This window comes from Periplaneta americana, chromosome 13, assembly GCF_040183065.1.
Source record: "Periplaneta americana isolate PAMFEO1 chromosome 13, P.americana_PAMFEO1_priV1, whole genome shotgun sequence".
In the NCBI taxonomy this organism is placed as follows: domain Eukaryota; kingdom Metazoa; phylum Arthropoda; class Insecta; order Blattodea; family Blattidae; genus Periplaneta; species Periplaneta americana.
The window spans coordinates 90,238,059-90,260,825 of NC_091129.1; the positions used below are offsets into that span (position 1 = coordinate 90,238,059).

At 36.4% G+C, this 22,767-nt stretch overlaps 1 protein-coding gene and 1 long non-coding RNA gene across 10 annotated transcripts in view; one reads left to right on the plus strand and one right to left on the minus strand.

Moving 5' to 3' along the window:
- Positions 1 to 22,767, plus strand: part of LOC138712112 (uncharacterized) — a 104,623-nt gene that overhangs the window by 41,613 nt on the left and 40,243 nt on the right. The gene's annotated exons all lie outside the window — the stretch shown is intronic.
- Positions 1 to 22,767, minus strand: part of LOC138712107 (filaggrin) — an 858,710-nt gene that overhangs the window by 18,895 nt on the left and 817,048 nt on the right. For 8 of the 9 annotated variants that reach the window (XM_069843515.1, XM_069843516.1, XM_069843514.1 and 5 more), the window contains 3 exons: positions 6,044 to 6,250; positions 3,973 to 4,172; positions 151 to 339 (listed from right to left, as the gene is read on the minus strand). In XM_069843515.1, coding sequence (XP_069699616.1) covers positions 151 to 339; positions 3,973 to 4,172; positions 6,044 to 6,250 — 596 coding nt within the window. The remainder of the gene's footprint in view (positions 1 to 150; positions 340 to 3,972; positions 4,173 to 6,043; positions 6,251 to 22,767) is intronic. The other variant, XM_069843513.1, reaches the window with a different exon arrangement.

The window sequence follows — 22,767 nt, forward strand, 5'->3', positions numbered from 1 at the left end:
TGCAATTTTACAAAGTTTACTATTAGGAAATAGTGAAGGAATGTAGTAGTTTGTAAAAATTCATTAATTATGTTGATAAAAAAGCTTGTTTAGTTTGAGTAATTATGTAGATAAAAGTAATAGCAGATGGTAACAATTTTGTCCTCTGACCTGAGCATTTCTCTCTATGGAATGACTGATAACTGCAAGCCACCGCATTGCTGACTCCTCATCATCGGCTGCCAAATGGAGTCCTGCAGCACCTGTCTTATCTAGCAGGAAGCTGTATAGGCGCCCGCTATCAGGCGTTCGAGAAACATTGTAGTTCACTAGCATCAGTGCTCCAAGTGGCTGGCTTTCCTGCATAAACAAGTAGTAACATTGTAGTCATGAAAAAGACATAAATGGCATTCAGATAAATTATTTTTAGTAATAAGGCAGTTGAACAAGTTATCGTTCTCGGAGACTTACTTATTATATGTGCATTGCATCCAAGATTCGCGAGTTCAAACCCGGGCTAAAGTGATGAAGTTTCAAGGATGATACAGATCCTTAGGATAGTTCCTTTCGGAAAGGATAAAATGATAAAGTTGGGTTTATAAGCTGGATGCAGTCAAATCTCAATGCCTTCTAGTTCTTGAATCTCGGCTTGTAGCAAACATGATCGATGGACTGGAATGTTGTCATGGTAGTAAAAAAATAGCTTTCGGTTGTATAAAAACGGATAATGATTACGTACACGATCTGCTTGTTATCGACGGTTCGACCATCCAGAGTAAGTTCGAAATTAACTACATTTTCAAAATTTTATTATACACACACCGTAATTTCCTGCCCAAACTGGTTAACAACTACTGTTTTGTTTGGATTCATTATTTTTTGTCGTATATCATGATCCTCTTCCAAAATTAGTCAGCTGAAGTATCTACCGGTATCTCTCATTTAGCTTGTTCATTGGTCAGTTTGTATGAAAAATGTTAAAAAATGTTATGTTTTATTTAACGACGCTAGCAACTGCAGAGGTTATATCAGCGTCGCCGGATGTGCCGGAATTTTGTCTCGCAGGAATTCTTTTACATGCCAGTAAATCTACTGACATGAGCCTGTCGCATTTAAGCACACTTAAATGCCATCGACCTGGCCCGGAATCGAACCCGGAACCTTGGGCGTAGAAAACCAGCGCTATACCAACTCGCCAACCAGGTCGACTGTTTGTATGAATCTTTTTTGATCGGTTACTCGTAAATTGAAATTTTTGCAAGTGACGAAAACAGTTTAATGTGAAAGGGCAAGTATTGTTGATTGTTATTCGGTTCTTCATAATGGTTATTTGCCTAGGATCACATAACCATTTGTTTTTGTAATAATAATTATAATGCTTTTTTAGGACACTCAGAATTTAAAGTGATGCAAATATTTATGGGAATTAACAGTACATAGTGAGATTATATGTACAGTTGTCAAAAAAAAAAAAAAAAAAAAAAAGTGGCCGCACTCGTGAACAGCGAAAATTTTCTAAGTCCACTTCGGGTCACGGCGATGTTACACGATGCATGTCCTTGTAGAAGCAGTTCCGGAACTATGGAATTATTTCATATCTGCGTCTCGTAGACCAGCGGTAGAGTGCTCGCTTAATGATTGAAAGGTTGGGAGTTCGGGCCTTGTTCAAGTTTTCAATTTATTTTTTAATCGTTCTTTCGCGATATAAATACTCTGAATTTATATAAGAAATTATTGTAATATAAATAACCATTTTTCTTTGTAAAATAGGTAATTTTATTTAAATAATTAATTATATGTATCTTATATTAATTAAACAAACCGATATTTATCATTTATATTATGTTATCGTTCTTTAGTGATCCTGTATAAATAATACTGAAGTTATTTATATTCTGTTATCGTTGTTAGCGATATAAATAATATTCAATTTATCATTTATATTCTGTTATCGTTCTTTAGCGACATAAATAACATAAATTTAATATTACGTTTGGAACAATACAGTTGCATAATACTGGTGTTAGTTTTCTCTTTTTACATTATTACATTATATTATCTTCAAACACGATGAAATGAAAAGGAGTGACGAGGAATTGAACCTCAGACGTTTACATCAAAATTCTGACGTTCTTCCGACTGAACTACGAGGGCACAAATAAAGAAACATTTGCGGAAAAATTGGCCCAATTCCCCTCCAAGATTTTCTGATGATTTGTAGAAGTTCGTCCAGGATGCGGGGGACAAAGGCTAATTGGGATTTCCCGGTATCTAATCTGGTCAAAAATCCTGATAGAACTAATATTTAACCCTTGCGGTGAATTTCGTTGAAGTCCGGAGGGCCCAATTAGTAAAATCCACTCTCTTCACCGCCACTCTTGGGCCCCCTAGAATCTATTAAGATTCGAAAGGGACAGTGGTGTGCAGAAAGCAACGGGAAGTTAACGCATTTATCTTTCCCAAGAAGAACTGCAAACATTAGCAAAGGAAGCTTTTAACAGAAAAAGAAGCATCTTCTGCGACCTCTGGAAAAAGAACTAAGGAACAGACTAGTGAAGTGTTTTGTGTGGCGCTGTATGGGGAAAAAACATGGACATTACGATGAAATGAAGAGAAACATATAGAAGCATTTGAAATGTGGATGTGGAGAAAAATGGAACGTGTGAAGTGAACAGACAGTAAGAAATGAAGTTGTGTTGGAAAAAGTGGATGAAGAAAGTATGATGGTGAAACTGATTAGAAAGAGAAAAAGGAATTGGTTGGGTCACTGGTTGTGAAGAAACTGCCTACTGAGAGTTGCACTGGAAGGAATGGTGAACGGGAGAAGAGTTCGAGGCAGAAGAAGATATCAAATAATAGACGACATATGTGGATCATGTGCGGAGACTAAGAGGAATGCAGAAAATAGGAAAGATAGGAAAATGCTGGGTTTGCAGTGAAAGACCTGCCCATGGACAGATCGCTTGTGTATGTCCAGGATGCTTGGATTGTCGTGGCTGAGTATAGTAGTTATTTGAAAAGACTCTAGTCGATTCCATGCCCACTCGACTGCAAGAATGCTGGGTAACTTTCGGTGCTGGACCCCGGACTCATTTCACCGGCATTATTACCGTCATCTCATTCAGACGCTAAACAACCAAGATGTTGATAAAGCGTTGTAAAAATAATCGAATGCAAGATGTGATTGAGATGTGGTAAAGATAGATTAAATATATTGAATCGTAGCTTTTTGTTTTGTTTTTTGAACGATTAATTGTTTGAATGTTCTAAGGCAACGCCAGTAAGTTTCTTTTATTTATGCCACGAAAGATATTTTTGTTGAGAATAAAATATTTTTTTTCTTTTCATTTGCAGCCATAATGTCATAATAAGTAATGATAAAGGCAAGGCATAATACATTTATGAACCTGATGTTAATTACTGAAATAATTATAAAAGGGAAAGGAGCAATTATGTATATTTTATATCTCTCTCTTAAAACAAAAGAAGAAAATAACATAAAGAGCACGAGGTTGTATTCGGACGCAGGACCTCACGAATAAGAGTACAGAACGCTACCATTACGCTATCAAATAACACAAATAATACTTTAATTATTATAACTGTAGATATCAGGCAACGTGATATAACAACATGTAACATCGCCTGGGTCCGAACTGTAGCGAAGATACCCGAAGGGAACTTTGCTTCTGGAGAGCGGCCACTTTTTCTTTTGACAACTGTACATTGTAAGTCAAAAAGAATACAAAATTTAACTTATTTAGTTTAAAGTAACTATGATAGAGGAACGTGTAAGACATCAATGAACTGAAAAACTCGTACAGTACTGAGAAAGTAAAAAACAGGATGCTTCACTTCCGCAGCAATTCTGTTGTTTTTCTGCAGATGGTGTTTAAAGTTTGGTATTGCAATCCGTGATAATATTTATGTAGGTTATAATATTTATATAGCCGTACAGAGATGATAATGTTAATAAAACTGAGAACTGCTTACCGTATCATTCTTGTAATAATAGAGGCAGTTGTCTCTCTTGAGGCAGAACCAGCGTTGCACCCATTTTGCGCCGTTGCTCATCCCACCAAGTTTCCACAGGTACCCTGAGTACAAAGGACTGCCCGCGCCTGGTTCCCTCACCACCGGTGTCAACACGTTACAAGTCCGAGCAACCTCCAGCTCCAGAGTGTCTGACCCTGCTGGCACGTGCACAAGGTTTTACAGAAATATCTGAAGCAATAACTTTGATGATGATTTCTACAATATAGCCTATGTCACAATATTACTCATACTAATTGGAAATATGTAGCTTAGTGTACAAGAAGCTCAGTAAGTTAAGAAAGCCCATTCATTCACAGGGTGATATAAAACAACACCGACACCGCAAACTGATCTCTTTTCAAGCGAGAACCCTTCTTCGGAAATGCATAGTGTGGGCGCTGTGGAACGCCGAAGTTTAGGAATGACTCGGATATGGTGATGGGTGTGTGTTCCAAATTTCGTTAAGAAATCCAACAAGAGTATCACATCGTGTAGTAAATTACAAAAGAGGTTCAAACTTTTCACCTTCTGCATAATTACAGAGCATACATCAGCGTTGCAGAGATTCACGCACATGGTCAAATAAGTGTGGTTGTGTGCTCAGTATTTCAGTCGCTGCGTGAATTCGTGTGATAAGGTCCTCCTCTGATGTTATAGCAGTAGAATGCATCACATTCTTCATAGAACGGTACAGAAAATAGTCAAGAGCTGTAAGATCTGGTGACTGTGGTGGCCACGGGACAGATCCCCTGTCTACCAATCCATCGATTTGGATATATGGTGTCCAGGTAGTGTCGCACATTTACATCAAAGTGAGCTCAAACTCTATGTTGCAGCTACATTACCTGACGAACACAACACAAACTACCCTATTATGATGCGAACCATGGACAATGGAGGGCTATAGCGCACAGGAAATTTATTAGGCGTAATTCGTCCATCCACCTGACGGCGATGGCTTATGGGTTGCATAACTATTACTTGTGGTTTTTAAGAAACCCGGAGGTTCATTGCCGCCCTCACATAAGCCCACCATCGGTCTCTATCCTATGTAAGATTAATCTAGTCTCTACAATCATATCTCACCTCCCTCAAATCCATTTTGATATTGTCCTCCCATCTACGTCTCGGCCTCCCCAAAGGTATTTTTCCCTTCTGCCTCACAACTAACACTCTATAGGCCTATGCATTTCTGGATTGGGCCATACGTGCTACATGCCCTACCATCTCAGACGTCTGGATTTAATGTTCATAATTTATTATGTCAGATGAATTCCCATATTTATTCTGCGTTTAATTTCTTCCCGAATGTCATTTATATTTGTTACTGTTGTCCCAAGATATTTGAATTTTTCCACCTCTTCAAAGGATAGACTAAATTTCCAATTTTTATATTTCCATTTCGTACAATATTCTGACCAAAATAATCCAAACCTCTTTTGCTTTAGCAGCTACATCAGACGAATACTGTATGTTTTCGATAATTCTTCCATAATTCAATAAGTTGTTTAAGTAAATTAATTGTAACATTTTTCCAGTCTTTGCTGTACCGGTTTTTACATATCCAATGTCATTACATTGAATTTATTCTATGAATAAACCTACAGCAGGTACATGAGTCTTCGCTCATTTTGAATTAAAGAATTACAATCTTATAATAATAATAATAATAATAATAATAATAATAATAACAACAGGAAGTAAACATGATTGTTACTTTCTGTCGGAACGTTCAATGTCAGTCGCTGTTACTATTACCTTTACGTCTAGCTGCTTCGTGAAGTATCTCCCAAGTATAATAAAGAGATGAAGTATTAAGATCAAGAAATATGGTGTAGTTAACAATGAGACACTGAATGGTAACTGAATAACCTGATACATACGCGTAGCAATGTGTAACAAAGAAATAAGGCTCATTATAATGTAAACCGATGCTTGCTCATGAATCAGTTAATATACCTTAACTTGCGTAGTATGATATGGAACAATTTCAGCTGAAAGAGACTTATTTTCAATATATGTAACGTACCTGCATGTGCGATCTTGACTACCTCGGAGTGGGATGCGTCTAGGACGTTCACATTGTTGATGCTGATGATGATGTCACCGACTTCGAGCCCCGATGTCTCGGCTGGTGTGTCAGGTTCGATGGCGGACACAACAACTGGGCGTGAGCCATGTATCCGGAACCCAAACTCCCCCGATTCCCGGCGCACAACTACTGTCTTGTCACACTCTGAAACACCACAACTGCCATGTCTACAGCGGAAAACAGATCTCCACTGTCAACTCTAAAAATATGTAAAACAACTGGAAGGAATGGAGGAGACGTGTCTGAAATTCTGTTCAGTGCTCTCAGTGCCTTTTGAATTATGTTTACGCCATAAAAATAGCAGTATTTTTGAGAACAAAAATAAGTTATATGGTACTGAGTCCGGTAAATACGATGGATGTGATGGCACACAGACATTTTGCTAATCAAAAATTCTCTAATGATGTGAGGTCAATGATGTGATGCGTCGTTATGCGACAGGAACTAACTGCTCTCTTCTCGATACTGAGGTTATATGCGACTAACTCTTTAAAGCAAATACTTCAACGTGTCCAGTTAGTAAACAGCAGTAATTACCTAGCACAGTGGTTGGCATTTATTGACTCGCGAGTCAACCCCTTAATATACAACAGGGAAGGCATGATCTCCCTCCCCTCAGCCATCACTTGTTCGTTCCAAGTTAAGCAGTTTGGGCATTCTCCCCCTCCTGCTTTCTCCTTTGCTGTGTATTGCGGGCTGTATTTCATGTGACGTAATCTTTGTCGACCACTGATTTCGGATCTGTTGTCGATAGTCTTTAGTGAATTCAGAATGTATTACTTGTTGAATGATTTCCTTATTAGCGCACATATATTCTGAAATCATTCGAAGTGTTGCTTGCGCATTAGTTGTAGGTCAGGGCTGGGCACGTTACGTCATTCTGAGAAATGAGCGCTGTTTATTTTAAAGAGTAATTCTCCCGAGCGCTGTGACTCATGAATACTGTACGTCACTCAATGTCAGTGCAGTAGGATGACGAACTTTGAAGATGCACCGGCCTGAGAAGCCGTATGTCAGACGAAAACCTAAACCATATTTTGATATTGAACATGGCTAATTAATTTGTTCCAAACATTGAACGACTTCTGCAAATGAAATGACCTCATAAGTCTCGGAAAACGATCACATAGTTACTTTGGTTATTGATTTCAAACAGTTCTGTTTCAATAGAAAATATTTTATTTCAGAACGACAGAAGTACGATTTTGTTACAATAGTTTATTCATGCAAAAGAAAAGTGTAAGAGTGTGTTTATTATTAATTTCCTTCTTGTGTTTCTGATTGTAATTTTTTATTGCATATGTTTATATTATTACTACCATTATGCGGCATATAGATTGTGTAAATAATTCTAATGATTTGTATGTGTGCATAGAGCGAAGTTTATTTTATTAAATTAATAAGAATGTTATAAAGTCTGTACTGTACAATGGATTGCCGTAATATCCTTATAAATTGTTATGTACTGGCAGACTGAATGAATAGAACTACCGTGGCTCTTGTTATATTAATGAAGGGAAGGTAGTTGTAACACAGTTTAGTATATACAGTCACGAAGCTCAATACGTAGTAAATATGCATCCATAAATAGTTGCTAACCACTAGGATCGCTAATATCGCCTCATTAAAGACAATGCGAAATAGTACCGGCACAGTCTATTGTTCCTAGCACCCTCACAACTCAAGCTTCGTGACTATATATACTAGACTGTGGCTGTAATGTGAGTCCGCCACTGCGTGAGTGTTCTCGACTTGGAATTGAAGTGCTTTGCGGAGCGAGAACAGCTCTGACCGACTAAACGGAGCCGCTCTCATGCCCAGCGCTGTTATAGGTGATTATTTCAGTTTCTTCTCAATCCTCAATCAACTCTGGTTTTCAGATCGTTATTATTGGACCAGGAAGTTCATTACATTCCATTAATTCTCTTCCATGGCGGAAAGTGTTATACCACTAAAAATAAGTGTTCTACGAGACTTAAATTCGTACACTTGCTGCATCATTGGAAACGTTTCCGTGATACGGTACTCCTGACTAGCAGAGCATAAAGTTTGATATTCGATCTTTGATTCATTCTTGCTTAAAAAAACACACACGGCAAGCACACACACAGGCATATGCACAAGTGTAAACACAGACAGGCTGTAGTTCGGCTCACATTATGTTTTCAAATGGCGGCAATACAATATATAATGACATTTAGTGTAGCAGAGTAGGAACAATAATAATTGCTCTTTGAACTGATATTCACTTCTGGTAGATGACTACCAGTTCATGCTTCATAATAACCTATCAGTTTCATTTTCCAATTACCGCACTGTGTATACACTCACGTGTATGTTATTTTTCGGGCACAAATTAAAAGAGAACTGTAAGTAATTCTTTGCAATGGCTCTGCAATGTCATATTACAGAACTGTAAATACTTCTTCATAAAGTTATTTTTCTTCGTTGTTTAAAAAACAGATCTTACACTTATGATACACTAACACCAACATAAGTTGGCAACTACAAAATAAGTATGAACTTAAGAAAAAAAAAAAAAAACACTGCGAAGCAAAGTACACTAAGGAAACTGAAAATATACAGTGCAATTGCAGAATTAGGTGCAAGCAGGGTTTGAAATTGTTGATAAATCTTAATGTTTTGTGTTTAAGTGATAATATTAATTTCAACATTAAAAATATTCCAGCATTAGATATATATTAATATATAATATATCCACTATGTCACCTCCATTACAAAACAGTAAAATGATGAAAAGCATCATAGCTTTAAAAACAATATCTTACCAAATAGTAACAGCCTTGTTATCCTATCTCAGCACTCTAACGCGAACAGGAGAATAATTATATTACAGTATTAATATTCTCCAGTGGGGTAAATATTATATTGATATTATGATGAAGAAAAAAAAAAAGAAGAAAACAAGGACAAGCGGCATAAAAATTTAAACAATACAAAAACAAATACGGACTATAAATCGAAGGTAAAGAGGGCCTATGAATCCTAAGATTTTCTTTGATGGTGATGACTACGATGATAATGGTAATGATTATGATTGTAATAATATTCTTGAAATAATGGCGAATCAAATATTAAATTACTAAATCAAAGAGACAGAGAAGCGCTGGCAATCCAAAACTAGGTAAAGAGATGACCTCCAGTTAATAGCTCAGTTACAAGGCGCTGGCTTGCGGGGATCGAGACCCGAGTTCGAATACTCTATCAGTGATGGGAAGTTATATTGTGGCGATTAAACACTTGCTGCCAATCTGTTAATTGTTTATTTTCTTTCTCCTTTCCAACATTTATTCTTGTCTTGAAAAATGTTTTATCGAGTCATTTACTCTTCTTATAGTTCATATAACATCGTTTTCTTAATATGTAAGTTATATACAATCCTTCAAATTAAATTATTTGTTTTGTTTCATTAGTAATAAGCAACATACCTTTAAAGAAAAACAGCGTCATAACCTTGGTAGACCAAGAAAAAGGTTGGATTCGGACTATGACAGATCATATGGTCTAAGACATACGAGATCGTTAACAACACGCATTTAGTTGAACGATGTCGACGTAATTTTCTTGCTGGAAATCATAAACTTAATTCTTCTCTTGCTATCTTTCACTTTTGCTGTTACGAGCTTCAGATATTCAAACCGCAAGTGTTATCGACTGTAAAATTCGAAATTTTATAGCTAATGCTGTGGAATATTCTGGTTCGCATAATGTTGCGGTGAATTGCATATTTCCATTTTGAAGTAGTATTAATTAGAATATTCTAGAATCATCTGGAATCTAAGTTCGAAATTAAAAAGTACGAAAGGACGGACCGAATATCGAACTCTCTCAGGCAGTCTAAACTTTCATACGAACACATCACACTATGAGCCATGAACTATCCTCGAGAGATCCGCGTATTATAAATATTTGTTTCTTTACTCAGACGCATCGTATGAATTAATGTATCAACTAGTCCACCGAACCTATGTCTGTTTATTATTTTTGTTGTTCTCAATCGTTACTTAAACTAAGATACAAGCGCTGCGAATTAGAGAATTTCAACGACGAAAAAGTATTGTGTGTCCAACTCTAATCGTGTTGTTCGCGATGCCTAAAACAATTTATGAACGGCTTGACTCAGACACTCTGTACAAAGGAAGAGGAGGAGAAAATGAAGAGAAGAACATGAGAAACGAGGAGAGAAGAGGATGAAGAATAGGAGAAAATGAGAAGAATACAAGGAAAAAAAAGGAAGAAGAGGACTAAACGGGAGGAGAAACTGAAATAAGAATAGGAACAAGAGAGGAAGACGAAGATAGGAAGTATGGTAGATAGAATAAAAGAAAATTGTTTATGAGAAGAAAAGAACAGAAGAATGAAAATAATATTGATATTTATAGTTTGTCTCGTCAGAGGGTTGTTGTTTACGTAAGCACAGTAGGTAGCTAGGTACACTAGAGGCGCGTGCAGGTAGTCCTACAGGCCGGGGTAAATGTAAATTGACACACGGAATAATCACTGAATATTGGTTCCTCGTTGATATAACTATTGTAATGGCATATTGTCATAGCTACTTATGTGAAACAAATGAACAATTCTGATGATAAAATTGCAGTATATTTTTACGTTAATTTATAGGCTACATACAAAGCAAATACACATTGCAATGCACAACAACATATTTCCGAAAGTTGTTGAATGTGAAGTCTTTCCGAGTTCCTAGACAATGTTTGTATTGTAAAAAACTCCTTTCGACGTCACATGATGTGATTGGGACATATTTAAAGTATGACACGTCAGTAGCGTTGATTTCTAGTTCACTTAGCTGTTATAATTGTTTATTAACAACCAAAGCACGTCTGATGGAACACACTGCAAAGTAACCAACATTTTTTGAAGAACACTATTAAACTGAACACAAATGAATATGTTTACGTACGGACGAGGACTGACTGAGAACGCAGAGTGGAGTTGTTTTCGATGTTCGCATGGTGCTCTCTGCGGACGGTACCGTGTTGTACCTACTTGGGGTCCACACCTGTGGAGTAACGGTCAGCGCGTCTGGCCGCGAAACCAGGTGGCCCGGGTTCGATTCCCGGTCGGGGCAAGTTACCTGGCTGAGGTTTTTTCCGGGGTTTTCCCTCAACCCAATATGAGAAAATGCTGGGTAACTTTCGGTGCTGGACCCCGGACTCATTTCACCGGCATTATCACCTTCATCTCATTCAGACGCTAAATAACCTAAGCTGTTGATAAAGCGTCGTAAAATAACCTACTAAAAAAAAACCTACTTGGGTTACGTGCACAATTCATGCCTTAGTCTATGCGTACATTACTTGTAAACCGTAAACACGACTTTTATTTGACTTTTTCCGCTGTCTATTTATGACGAAAAAGGGAACAGTGAGAAAAGATGAGACGTAACTGGGAAATGAAAATAGAGAAATAAGGGGAAAACGCTGAAGAAGAGAAAAGAAAATACCGATACACGAATGAGTCAAACTCTGTGCCACGTGGCCAAGGTTGAATCGTGTCACGTCTCGATGATACCTAAGAATATTTGAATAATTTTGGCTCGATCTGTTAGCTAATTTCACCTGTAAAATCTATTAGCTCATGTGTTAGGAATGCAACGTTGCCAGTTGTCAAATAAAACCGGAAATAGGCTTATAAAGTTAGACTTTATAACACAGCTCTGGAATTCCATGTTTTATGTTGTGAGGGGTTTGAAGATGTGTGAGTCACTAGGCAGGAGAGCTTGCCAGCTGGCACCGCTTCTTGTGGGTCACACTTCTCAGACTGCAGCCAATCAGGGCATTTTTCCAATATCAAGGTTTCAGCTGCATCCTCAAAAGTTGGTTAAACGTACTCTTATCAAATTTGCTGATTCTTTTGATATGAATTATTATTCGGTTAGTAAAAGAAACGACATTATGAGAATTTGGAATTTTTATTTGGTGACTATCTAATCACAGCCTACCAGGGCCTACCCAATGTCCAATCTTGTTCACGAAATCTGCCAAGTAACGAATGGTTGCAATATTAAAATCTCGATATCCAAGCCAAAGGCAATGGAGTTACGAAGAAATATTGCTTAAGAACAATAATTTAATATACAGGTTAGTAAAAAGTCCTGCATCAACTATTGTTCATATTATAGTTGTAATCCCCTGGTAGAGGGGCAGAGAAGGCCTGACGGCCTTATCTATACCAGGTTAAATAAATAAATACTAATACTAATACTAAATAACTTTTGAAGCATGTGGTTCAGTGACATGAAACTTGGTGTGGGGGGATAACCGTTTACTAAGAAGTACATATTAAGAATAACGAAAATATAATGATTTTTATGACAAAAGTGGTATAATTTATTGCAACTGAGCTTGCCTTGAGATTTGTTAACCAATTACTGAACGCGAACGCGCTCATTTCACGAGACTAATCTTCATAGGCAAAATATTGCAGTCAATCGTCATTTGCAGAAATACTAAAATGTACGTACTAAAGTGTGTATGAGTGAGGTTTTTTCGGGGTTTTTCCCTCACTCCTATGGATGAATATCAGGTAACTATATCAGGCATATGGAACCCCATTCATTCTCTTCACTTCCTTTCCTCCCTTATTATACTTTCCTCTTAATTTCTGGTTGTCTTACTGGTTTTCACATTGTGCCTGCAGCAGCCCTCCGAAGCTGCTGACTCTCTCGACTGGCCTCTGTAGATATGTCAAGTTGTGGAAGTTGGTGGCAGCAGCGGAACCCACTCCCCTCTCGACGGGAGAGGAGCTTACACCTCATACCGTTGAGACGGGGGAGGGGGCTTACAACTCAGACCGTTTGAGGGGGAAGCTGTTGACGTAGAATGGTACACAGGTTTGGAAGGATGGCGGGACTGGTCGTCAGGGTGTTAGCAGTTAGGTCGGTTCGGCATAGGTGGGATCAGTAAGCATGCAACTCATCCCAGGGGCGTACAGTAGACCTCAGATCACGGAGCTTGGGATGTTTCCCTCCCGCCCTCAGAGAGAGAGAGAGAGAGAGAGAGAGAGGGGGGGTAGGTATATATTCGGCACATATTTTCTACTCACACAAAGCTGTTCAGAGTTGCAACCAGACTGGTGTTGAAGAAGGCAGTTTCATCTCCACGTAGTTTATTTGCGATTTTGGACATAATTTACTTCTGTTTCAGAGTACATTCTGGTTAGTCCTACTCTTAACTATATATTTACGACTGCTTGAATCTTAAATGTGCATCACAAAATTTTAGTCCAGACAGGTCATACATAGCACTCTCTTCCACTTACTATTGCCATGAAATTGTTATAAATGACAAGTCAGTTCAAGCTGCGTCCAAATGTCTGTTGTTTGCACATGTTCCTTTCAGTCAAATTGGTACTGCTGGTTATTTTTAGTGCACTGCGTTGTACATATTCAAACTTGTGAGGGGAAGAAATTTCTTTCTGATGCAATCTTCGAAGGTACTTTAGAGGATAACGAAGGTATAATGTGGGTTGCGCGAAGGGGAATGTCTTCAGTTTATATTCATTCTCTGGACTATATTTTATTTTCTTCCAATAACGTATTACTTTTTGGTTGCACTATACAAGTCTTTGTGCAGGTTTTCTAGAATAGTCCCATTTACAGCTCTCATTCTTCCACCAATGGGGCATATATGCAATATATGCATAGATACAAGATTACAACACCGAAGATATATATATTCACTAATTTTCCTATATTGCATCATCAATATTTCTTCGCCTAACTATCTCTCAGTGCTTTTTAATTTCTTGTCCTCATATCACAGCCTGGGTACTCGTTCAAAAAATGACCCTTTATTACCCATGCCTTGCCATAAAACAGTTCACTATTCTTCCTCTTTCACAGCATCAGCAATTTGTTTCTGGAACTCCCTACCCGGCTCCCTCAGGAACTTATATCAATTTTTTAGTGTTCTTCAAATATTAATTTGTAATCAGTAACTTGTATTACTGCAAACTGTGTCAGCTTCTTTTTTTTCTGGCTAAGTGGAAAAGAAGGCCTAATGGCCTTAACTTCGCCAGAATAAATAAATATTATTATTATTATTATTATTATTATTATTATTATTATTATTATTATTATTATTCCACTGGCACACAGTAGAGGCATTATATAGAGTGTTAAGAAAAATGGGTATAATATTTTGCGAGGAAGTAGTAGTCATAAAAAAAGAAAAAAAAAAGCCTAATTGACACAGGCCCAAAAATTAATATATTTGAAGAAACAAGAACTGTCAAATTGATATTTTAACAACAGCATATCTTTCAAATGCAAGCTCTTGGCTAATTTCTTTTCGGGTATGTCATATCTGCCTTTTTACTCTTTTGTTTACTGCATTGCAACGAGAAACGAGTAAAGAGCTCACATTAGAAGATATGCTGTTGTTACAATATCAATTTCACAGTCCTTGTTTCTTCAAAGATATTAATTTTAGGACCCAAATTTGTTAGATTTTTTACACTTGTTTTTATGAATATTAGGGCTACCTCCTCCCAAAATATGAGAACTCTTTTCCTTAACTCATAGCCTATTAGAGAATACCAATACCAATTTCACAGTCCTTGTCTCTTTAAATATATCAATTTATAATTCGTGTTTATTAGACTTTTTACTCTTGTTTTTATGAATACTACCTCCACTCAAAATATTATACCCTTCTTTTTTTAACACCTTGTATAAGGCCAGCTGCTAAGCTAGGTCTTTCGAGGCTTTTTCGAGGATTGGACTAGGAATGGCTCCATGAATCTAAGCACTCACTGGTCTATTGTACGCCCTATATATGCGATGATTTTTCTAAAATCGTTCATAAGGGAACAAAATGTTGTTATACTTTTTTGTTCGTCATACTTTTAGGAATCATGTCTGAGAAGAAATGTAGGCCTACATTTTTTTTCAGTTTGTATACACGTATATTCGGAAAGTGAAGAAAAATTGCAAACAAATGTAGGTGGCCTGGGTGACATTTGTGAATTCGAATCTGACAGGCGGGCCATCTTGCCTCAGTCCTGACAGGGCCAGTACCTATTCCCAGACGAGATCTTCCAACACCAGATCCGGGAGTTTCAAGACAATAAACTCTTTATCAGCATCAAAGACTTGCACTATCTCCAAGCTTTCAACTCAGCTTACTTCTAACTATTACAGATGATTGTATGAAATGAGGTAGCTGAGAGTGTTGGTGGAATGAAGACGGAAATGGGAGTACCCTCTGCAACATCTTTGCCTACCACAAATTCAATCGCGATCAGGCTGGGGATCGAAACTGGGCTACCTGGCTAGAAAACCAGTGCGGCGAGCTAACAATGGATTAATAGATATGCCTACTAAATATGAACAAAAACACAAAACCCACATAAAATAAAATAAACTATGTAAAAGTAATGCACAATGTGTTTTTTTAACTGTATAGGTGCTTATTTCGAAAACAAGTCATTTGCGAAAATATAATGTTGAATAAACGTTTCTTCATTTGAAGGACAGAAACAATGGCATTAACTATTTTTGATTTAACGGAGGTTATCAATGTCATATTAAGGTCAACTTTATTTTTTTTTAGATGGGAACCCAGACTTCTTGCATTGGATTCTGATATTACGTATAAAATTAAATAACTTTTCTCTGAAACATTTTGTTGTCAAACCCTTATTTTATAAAATATTTAACAATATTGGAAACATTATTACACGGTAACACTTTGAAAAATTGTATCTTAGACTTCTTTTGATGAAGGATGGGTGAAGCGGAGAAAAATTCTCTGCGGCACCGGGATTTGAACCCGGGTCTTCAGCTCTACGTGCTGACGCTCTATCCACTGAGCCACACCGGATTCCCATTTCGATGCCGGATTGAATCCTCTCAGTTTGAAGACCCAGGTTCAAATCCCGGTGCCGGAGAGAATTTTTCTCCACTCCATCCATCCTTCATCAAAAGATGACGCAGAATTTCTGCATGGAAATATCATGTACTTCGGTACATCGTAATAATACAGACTTATTTTGTTCACCTTTAATATAAACATAAACATACTATAAACTCAGGTCAGATTGTCTTTTGTTTACCTTTAACATAAAAATGGGTGCAATGCACTTTAAACGTAACGCAGAACATAAAGACAACTAAGATAAGGAAAAGAAATCTAAGTTACAATCTTTAAAAGTATTACCGTGTACTAATATTTTTAATTTTATTAAATAGTTTATAAAAATAAGTTTTGATGAAAAAGTTTGGATTCCCTTTTAAAAAACCAAGTTGACCTTAAAATGCTCTAGAAAACCTCCACTAAATAAAAAATAATTATTGTCATTACTTTACCCTTTCAAACGAAGAAACGTTTATTCAAAACTGTCTTTTCGCAAACGTGTTGTTTTTCGAGATATGCAACTGGAAAAAAAAAAAACAGAACACTACGTATAAATATAACATTTCTTTAAATGAGGAAATGAGAGATTAATTTAAAGAAAATTATTTTCTTATTCATTCAGGACCACTTAGAAACTTATGATGTAGTTAAATTAGACACGTGGTCTCGTAGGTCATCGTGCTCCGATGTCAATTAGCTTGAATGAAGCCTGCCAACTGAATGGCATAGTCTTGGCATTGTGATTCATAGGCTTACCATTAGATCTGGCAGAGACTACCTTAACAGCCAGCGTCTCTTTACACCACACGTTCAGCATCAGTTTGAGTATGTCCTCGAGAGACTGCTGCAGGGACCCGCGGACGTCTGTATCTGCTGGCAGAATACAACACTTTGCCGTCTACAGTACTTATGGCCATCAATTACTACGATCCACACTTTTAATTGTAGGGCAGGCGAAAGTGAAAACACGTTGATGCAGTTGGCAAATTTGCATACTTCTTGTGCCAAGTCCTGTCCTATTACTCGTATTTTCTGGCAATAAAGAAACCATTGCGTATTTTATCATACGTGACTACAGAAGTTGGGTTTAGGCTTGTTATATAACATAACTACGTCTTATATAATTTTCGTAATACTAGCCATATTATTATAAAATAAATAGAGGACCTACGTAGAAAAAATGGATTTTTTTTTATAATTACATGAAGTTCTTTACTTCCGGTGGACTTTCTATAGGAGCTATGGATGTGTTGTTGGTAAGAAAGTAAATAAAGTTGGATAATATTCAGTATCAAATATTTCTCAAGTGATTGTGTTTTATGGTATTAGTAAAGTTTCCTTTAATTGATGAACTGTAATTTCCGTTTGAAGTCTCGAACCAGAGTTAGAAAGCTCTGTTGAGTTCCGAAGCACACTCTGATTTTCCTTTGTCCCAGTTGCTATAATATACTTTTATTATTTTCTCACACTGTGTAAAAGCTGCCTCTTGAATTTCAAAATGTTTATTTGGATTATTTGTTAAAATTTATATATTAGTTATTGGTGTTGTTCTAACAGCTCCTGTAGGCTAATTAATCCGAGTATCTGGTTTTGTAATTTATTACGTTTTTTCACATATGTGGTTATTAGTGTTTCTTCACAATATTTAAAATTGTCTTTACATACATTTTGTAAAGTTTAAGATGTGTGTAGAACATCCCCACTATTTTAATGCCAGTCGTTTTAAGAGTGAAAGATTTTTCTGCTTTTTTACGAAAATATACTCGAGATGTCTTTCCTATGATAATATTATGTCAAAACCATCCAAAAAAATGGTCTCATATGTTTTATTCAATGTTTTATCATCCAACTGTAATGAAATTTTCAATGGTTTCTTCTTTGTGTGTGTGTGTGTGTGTGTTTGTTTGTTTGTATTTATTTATGTATGTATGTACGTATGTAAAAAAATATAGTTTATTTAAAGACGCTCGCAACTGCAGAGGTTATATCAGCATCGCCGGTGTGCTGGAATTTTGTCCTGCAGGAGTTCTTTTACATGCCAGTAAATCTACTGACATGAGCCTGTTGCATTTAAACACACTTAAATGCCATTGACCTGGGTCGGAATCGAACCCGCAACCTCAAGCATAGAAAGCCAGCGCTATACCGGCTACACTACCCAGGCCGTATCTATGTATGTAAATATATTGTTTATTTAACGACGCTCGCAACTGCAGAGGTTATATCAGCGTCGCCGGTGTGCCGGAATTTTGTCCCGCAGGAGTTCTTTTACATGCCAATAAATCTACTGACATGAGTCTGTCTCATTTAAACACACTTAAATGCCATCGATCTCGGCCAGGATCGAACCCCAATCTCGAGCTTCGAAGGCCAGACTATACCAACTGCGCTACCGAGGGCGACTGTATGTATGTATGTAGACCTATGTATGTATGTATGTATGTATGTATGTATGTATGTATGTAGACCTATGTATGTATGTATGTATGTATGTACGTACGTACGTGTATGTATGTATGTATGTATGTATGTATGTAAATGTTAAATGTTATAGGCTATTTTATTTAACGACGCTCGCAACTGCCGAGGTTATATCAGCGTCGCCAGTGTGCCAGAATTTTGTCCCGCAGGAGTTGTTTTACATGCTAATAAATCTACAGACACGAGCCTGTCGCATTTAAGCACACTTAAATGCCATCGACCTGGTCTGGGATCGAACCCGCAACTTCGGGCATAGAAGGCCAGCGCTATACCAACTGAGCCAACCAGGCCGATTGTATGTATGTATGTATGTATGTATGTATGTATGTCTTAATCCAAACTTCATAAAATTATGCTGAATGTTTATAATTTTACGATTTTACTTGACTATGCTTTCCGAAATAAATTATGAACACAGAAGAACAACTCTTTACAGACGTTTCCAGACATGGTAATGATAAAAAAGTTTACCCACTCAGTAATAAAACAGCCCATAACTAAAATATATTCTCGATTATCCGTGCACGATTTTTTCGGCTTGCAGATTACCTTTGCATGGCTTACACTCGAAAATAATATATTACTTATTAATATAAAGTGAAGAAATGAAGTTGTGTTGGAAAGAGTGGGTGAAGAAAGAATGAAGCTGAAACTGATCAGGAAGAAGAAAAGGAATTGGTTGAGTCACTGGCTGGGAAGAAACTGCCTACAGAAGGATGCACTGGAAGGAATGGTGAACGGGAGAAGAGTGCGGGCAGAAGAAGATATCAGATGATAGACGACATTAAGATATATGGATCATATGAGGATACAAAGAGGAAGGCAGAAAATAGGAAAGATTGGAGAAAGCTGGATTTGCAGTGAAAGACCTGCCCTTGGGCAGAACACTAAATGAATGAATGAATGAATGAATATAAAGTGACAAGAAATCATGAAAATATTATACTGGACTTCAAATTAAAATGGTAGGTTGTGAACTAAGCTTTGCTACTTCCCTGCTGAGGGGGTTGGAAAAGAAATTTCCCTTTGTGAAAGAATATAACAATATAACGAAATATGAGCCACAGCTACCTGCTACCATTATACAGATTGTCAGTCTGTTTTTATGTGCATTTGCTATCTCATATTGTTCTCACTGTAGTCGTCCGTTAAAAATATTGTGTTAAAAGTATCTGTTCACCTATACTATATGGTACACGTAAAATAATAAACTTCCGTATTATCCGTTTTTTCGCATTATCTGGGTACCTCTTCTCAGTCATTAGCCAGGATAATCGAGAGTATACTTTATGTTGATATTTGGTATATAAAATTCTCATTTATATGCATGTTACTGTTGCTAGGAACAATATTCACTCAAGAATATAAAGGTTAACTTTATCCTATATATATGTATATATATATATAGGCACACACACACGAAATATTTAATTGAATAAAATTGAATTGAATAAAATTTTGTATTACAGTCGTGCGTGAATGGACTTAATTCATGTTATCACTTGTCTGCTAATTCGGCATACACTTCGTGTGCTAAACACTCCAACTCGTGGATAAAATATACTTTTAAGATAAATAATTATATCAACAAGCTGCTTTATTATTACACTCATATTATTATCTACAATTAATTATTATCATTCTCACAACAATACTAATAAAATAATTCTATAAATTCAATTAAATAAAAAATAAAAGAAAGCTAAAAAATCAAAGAATTAAGATCACTAGTACTGGTATCTAAGAAAATAATACAACACGATGTACTAATAAATAAAATTTCATTTTTATAGTAAATAACAATTTTTTTATTTTCCAATCATTGAGATATTTTTCTGATAAACATATGAGAATTATCCAATACTAAAAGCAGCAGAAATGTCTGGTCATGTGTTACCATGGTACACAGAAGTATTAATTTGAACACGTACAGTTCCTCCGGAAAGGTAAGAAATATCCACTTTTATACCTGGAATTAAACCCTTGTCCCCTGAATTTGTAGCAAGACACGTTATCACTTGTCTGGCATACAGTATGCAAATTTGATTCTGTATCATCACTGAGTTTTCACTTGACTGCACCCAACTTACGAAATAAATGTCACTGTCACTACGTGTTAGTATTTAATACTTTAAGTGTTAGTGAAAGAAATGTTATACATACCACAAACCATATTGGAGGCTTGTGACAGAGTAGGGAAAAACCTACAACGTACACAGCCAGTTCCCTAGCTCACAGTCCGAGGTTCGACATATGACTGCTGCTGCAGTAGGAACAGAAAGTTCTATGCTGGACGGATGGCCTTGCACGATATTTCTGGGTAGCTATTTTTACGTGCGTTTTCTCTTGACGCAATATTACCGCTATGCCAAGAATCTCTCACCACACAAAAACAATCACGCCCACGCTTTAAACTTCAGTTCTGAAAACAAGTCTATTCAGTTGTATGAGTCTTACATATACGTCATTGTGTACAAAAACGAGATTCAAGTAAGAAAGGAACTTGTGGAGTCTCTTAAGTGTTACGAAATAAAAAAAAACAAACTAAATAACCGGTGTTACATTTTTCAAACGCCTTAAAATTCCTAATCAATAATTAAATATTACAATACCGATATATTAGGATTGATAAATATTTTCGGACTTAAAAGTGTATCTTGGAAGGCTATGAATTGTGTCCAGCGATTAAACCAATCGTCAGAAACAGGTATCAGAAATCTACCTGTCAAAGCCCAACAAGTAAGTTTATGTTTCTGTAACAGAAGGAATATAATCCAATCTTTTTCTCTTCAATGCTATTATAAGTTATGGAAAGAGGGTAAAGTCAAAGCCGCTAAATAACAATAAAACTTCATTCATACATTTTTGTGGGAGTCTGAAGAAAAAAGCGCATGTGAGAAAAACGTATAGGCCCCTAACTGAAATTACATTCAATAACATTTAAAATAGCATTTCAAGACTATATTGGAAGAACGAGTTAAGTCAGTTCAGTAAAATTTTAAAAAGAGAAATGCTGGACTTCACAACTGAATTAAGCCATCTTTGACTCCATAATACAGTACCAGTACTCAAATATATATAACATTATATTCTTAAAGAATGTAAGATTATTAGTAGAAAAAAGCCTTAGCTGCTTAGAGCCAAATCTGGCTGATATATTACGTTTCAAACGCCAATCCAGAAAATGTTACAACAATGACTCACTTTGTTCTTCCCGTGTTATTTTCATTTAATAACACATGATTATCTCACGAAAAGAAATAAGTCAATTATTTTGAACTGCTTGCTCCTAAGGAACAGTGTAAATCATGCTCTCAAATTGTGATAACTCTTCCAAAATTTGTTCAGTTACATCATGATATGTTACGAAATGTTTCACTGCTTTGAAGCAGTAACAGCGTTATTAAAGGACACAAGATTGTTGGAGGCAAGCATAGGCAGCTTCGAAGTTCCAAAGTGGGCTGTATCTTAATAATGAACACGTGCTGTATTTTCGCATTATTGTATTTTCACGGCAATAATTTCGAGCAAAATTGAGTTAGAACGTATAAATGACGTTTCGTATCTCCTGGGGTATAAAATACGATCGTATATGCGTAAAACACATATAAACGAAAAATTTAACATGTAAAAATACTGTATAGGAATTTTGCTGGGACTTTAGAAAGAACAAAAATGTATGTATGAAAAATGTATAAAAGAAGTTTTACTGTACGATGAATAATGAGAGCGCGAGACTAAAGGTATTTTTTTTACCACAATAAGCAGCAGGAGCACTGTTGTTATTTAAAAAAAAATCTCAATAGTATAACTTATTCACGCGTTTTCGTTATATATTTCTCAGAGATACCATAGAAATTAATCTTCCTGACTCACAGATTATCTTTAACACGAATCAGATTTTGGTCGGTTTTTCTCAACGAAGAAAGTAGAGCATGCTCAGAATTTTCAAAGGAAGTGACTCCAGAATTTAATGTCGAAAATCTATTCCAAAGCTTTGTGTTCTTTTCATCAAATGCTTCTTGTAACAACTGATAAGTTTCCTTAGCAGTTTTTCCTAAGTTTAAAGTATAAAATGATATACACTCAGCATTTCTTTCAAATCTTCCATTCTGTTTATACTCATGAATCGCAGAAAGCATAACATATACTTTAGCTTACAAATAAAACTCGACAATATCTCATGTTATAACCTTCATGTAAACACAAAATAATTCAGCAGAAACTATTGAGATCAACCCAGATTTTCTTTTCATGACATCTCATATTCGGCACTTTACC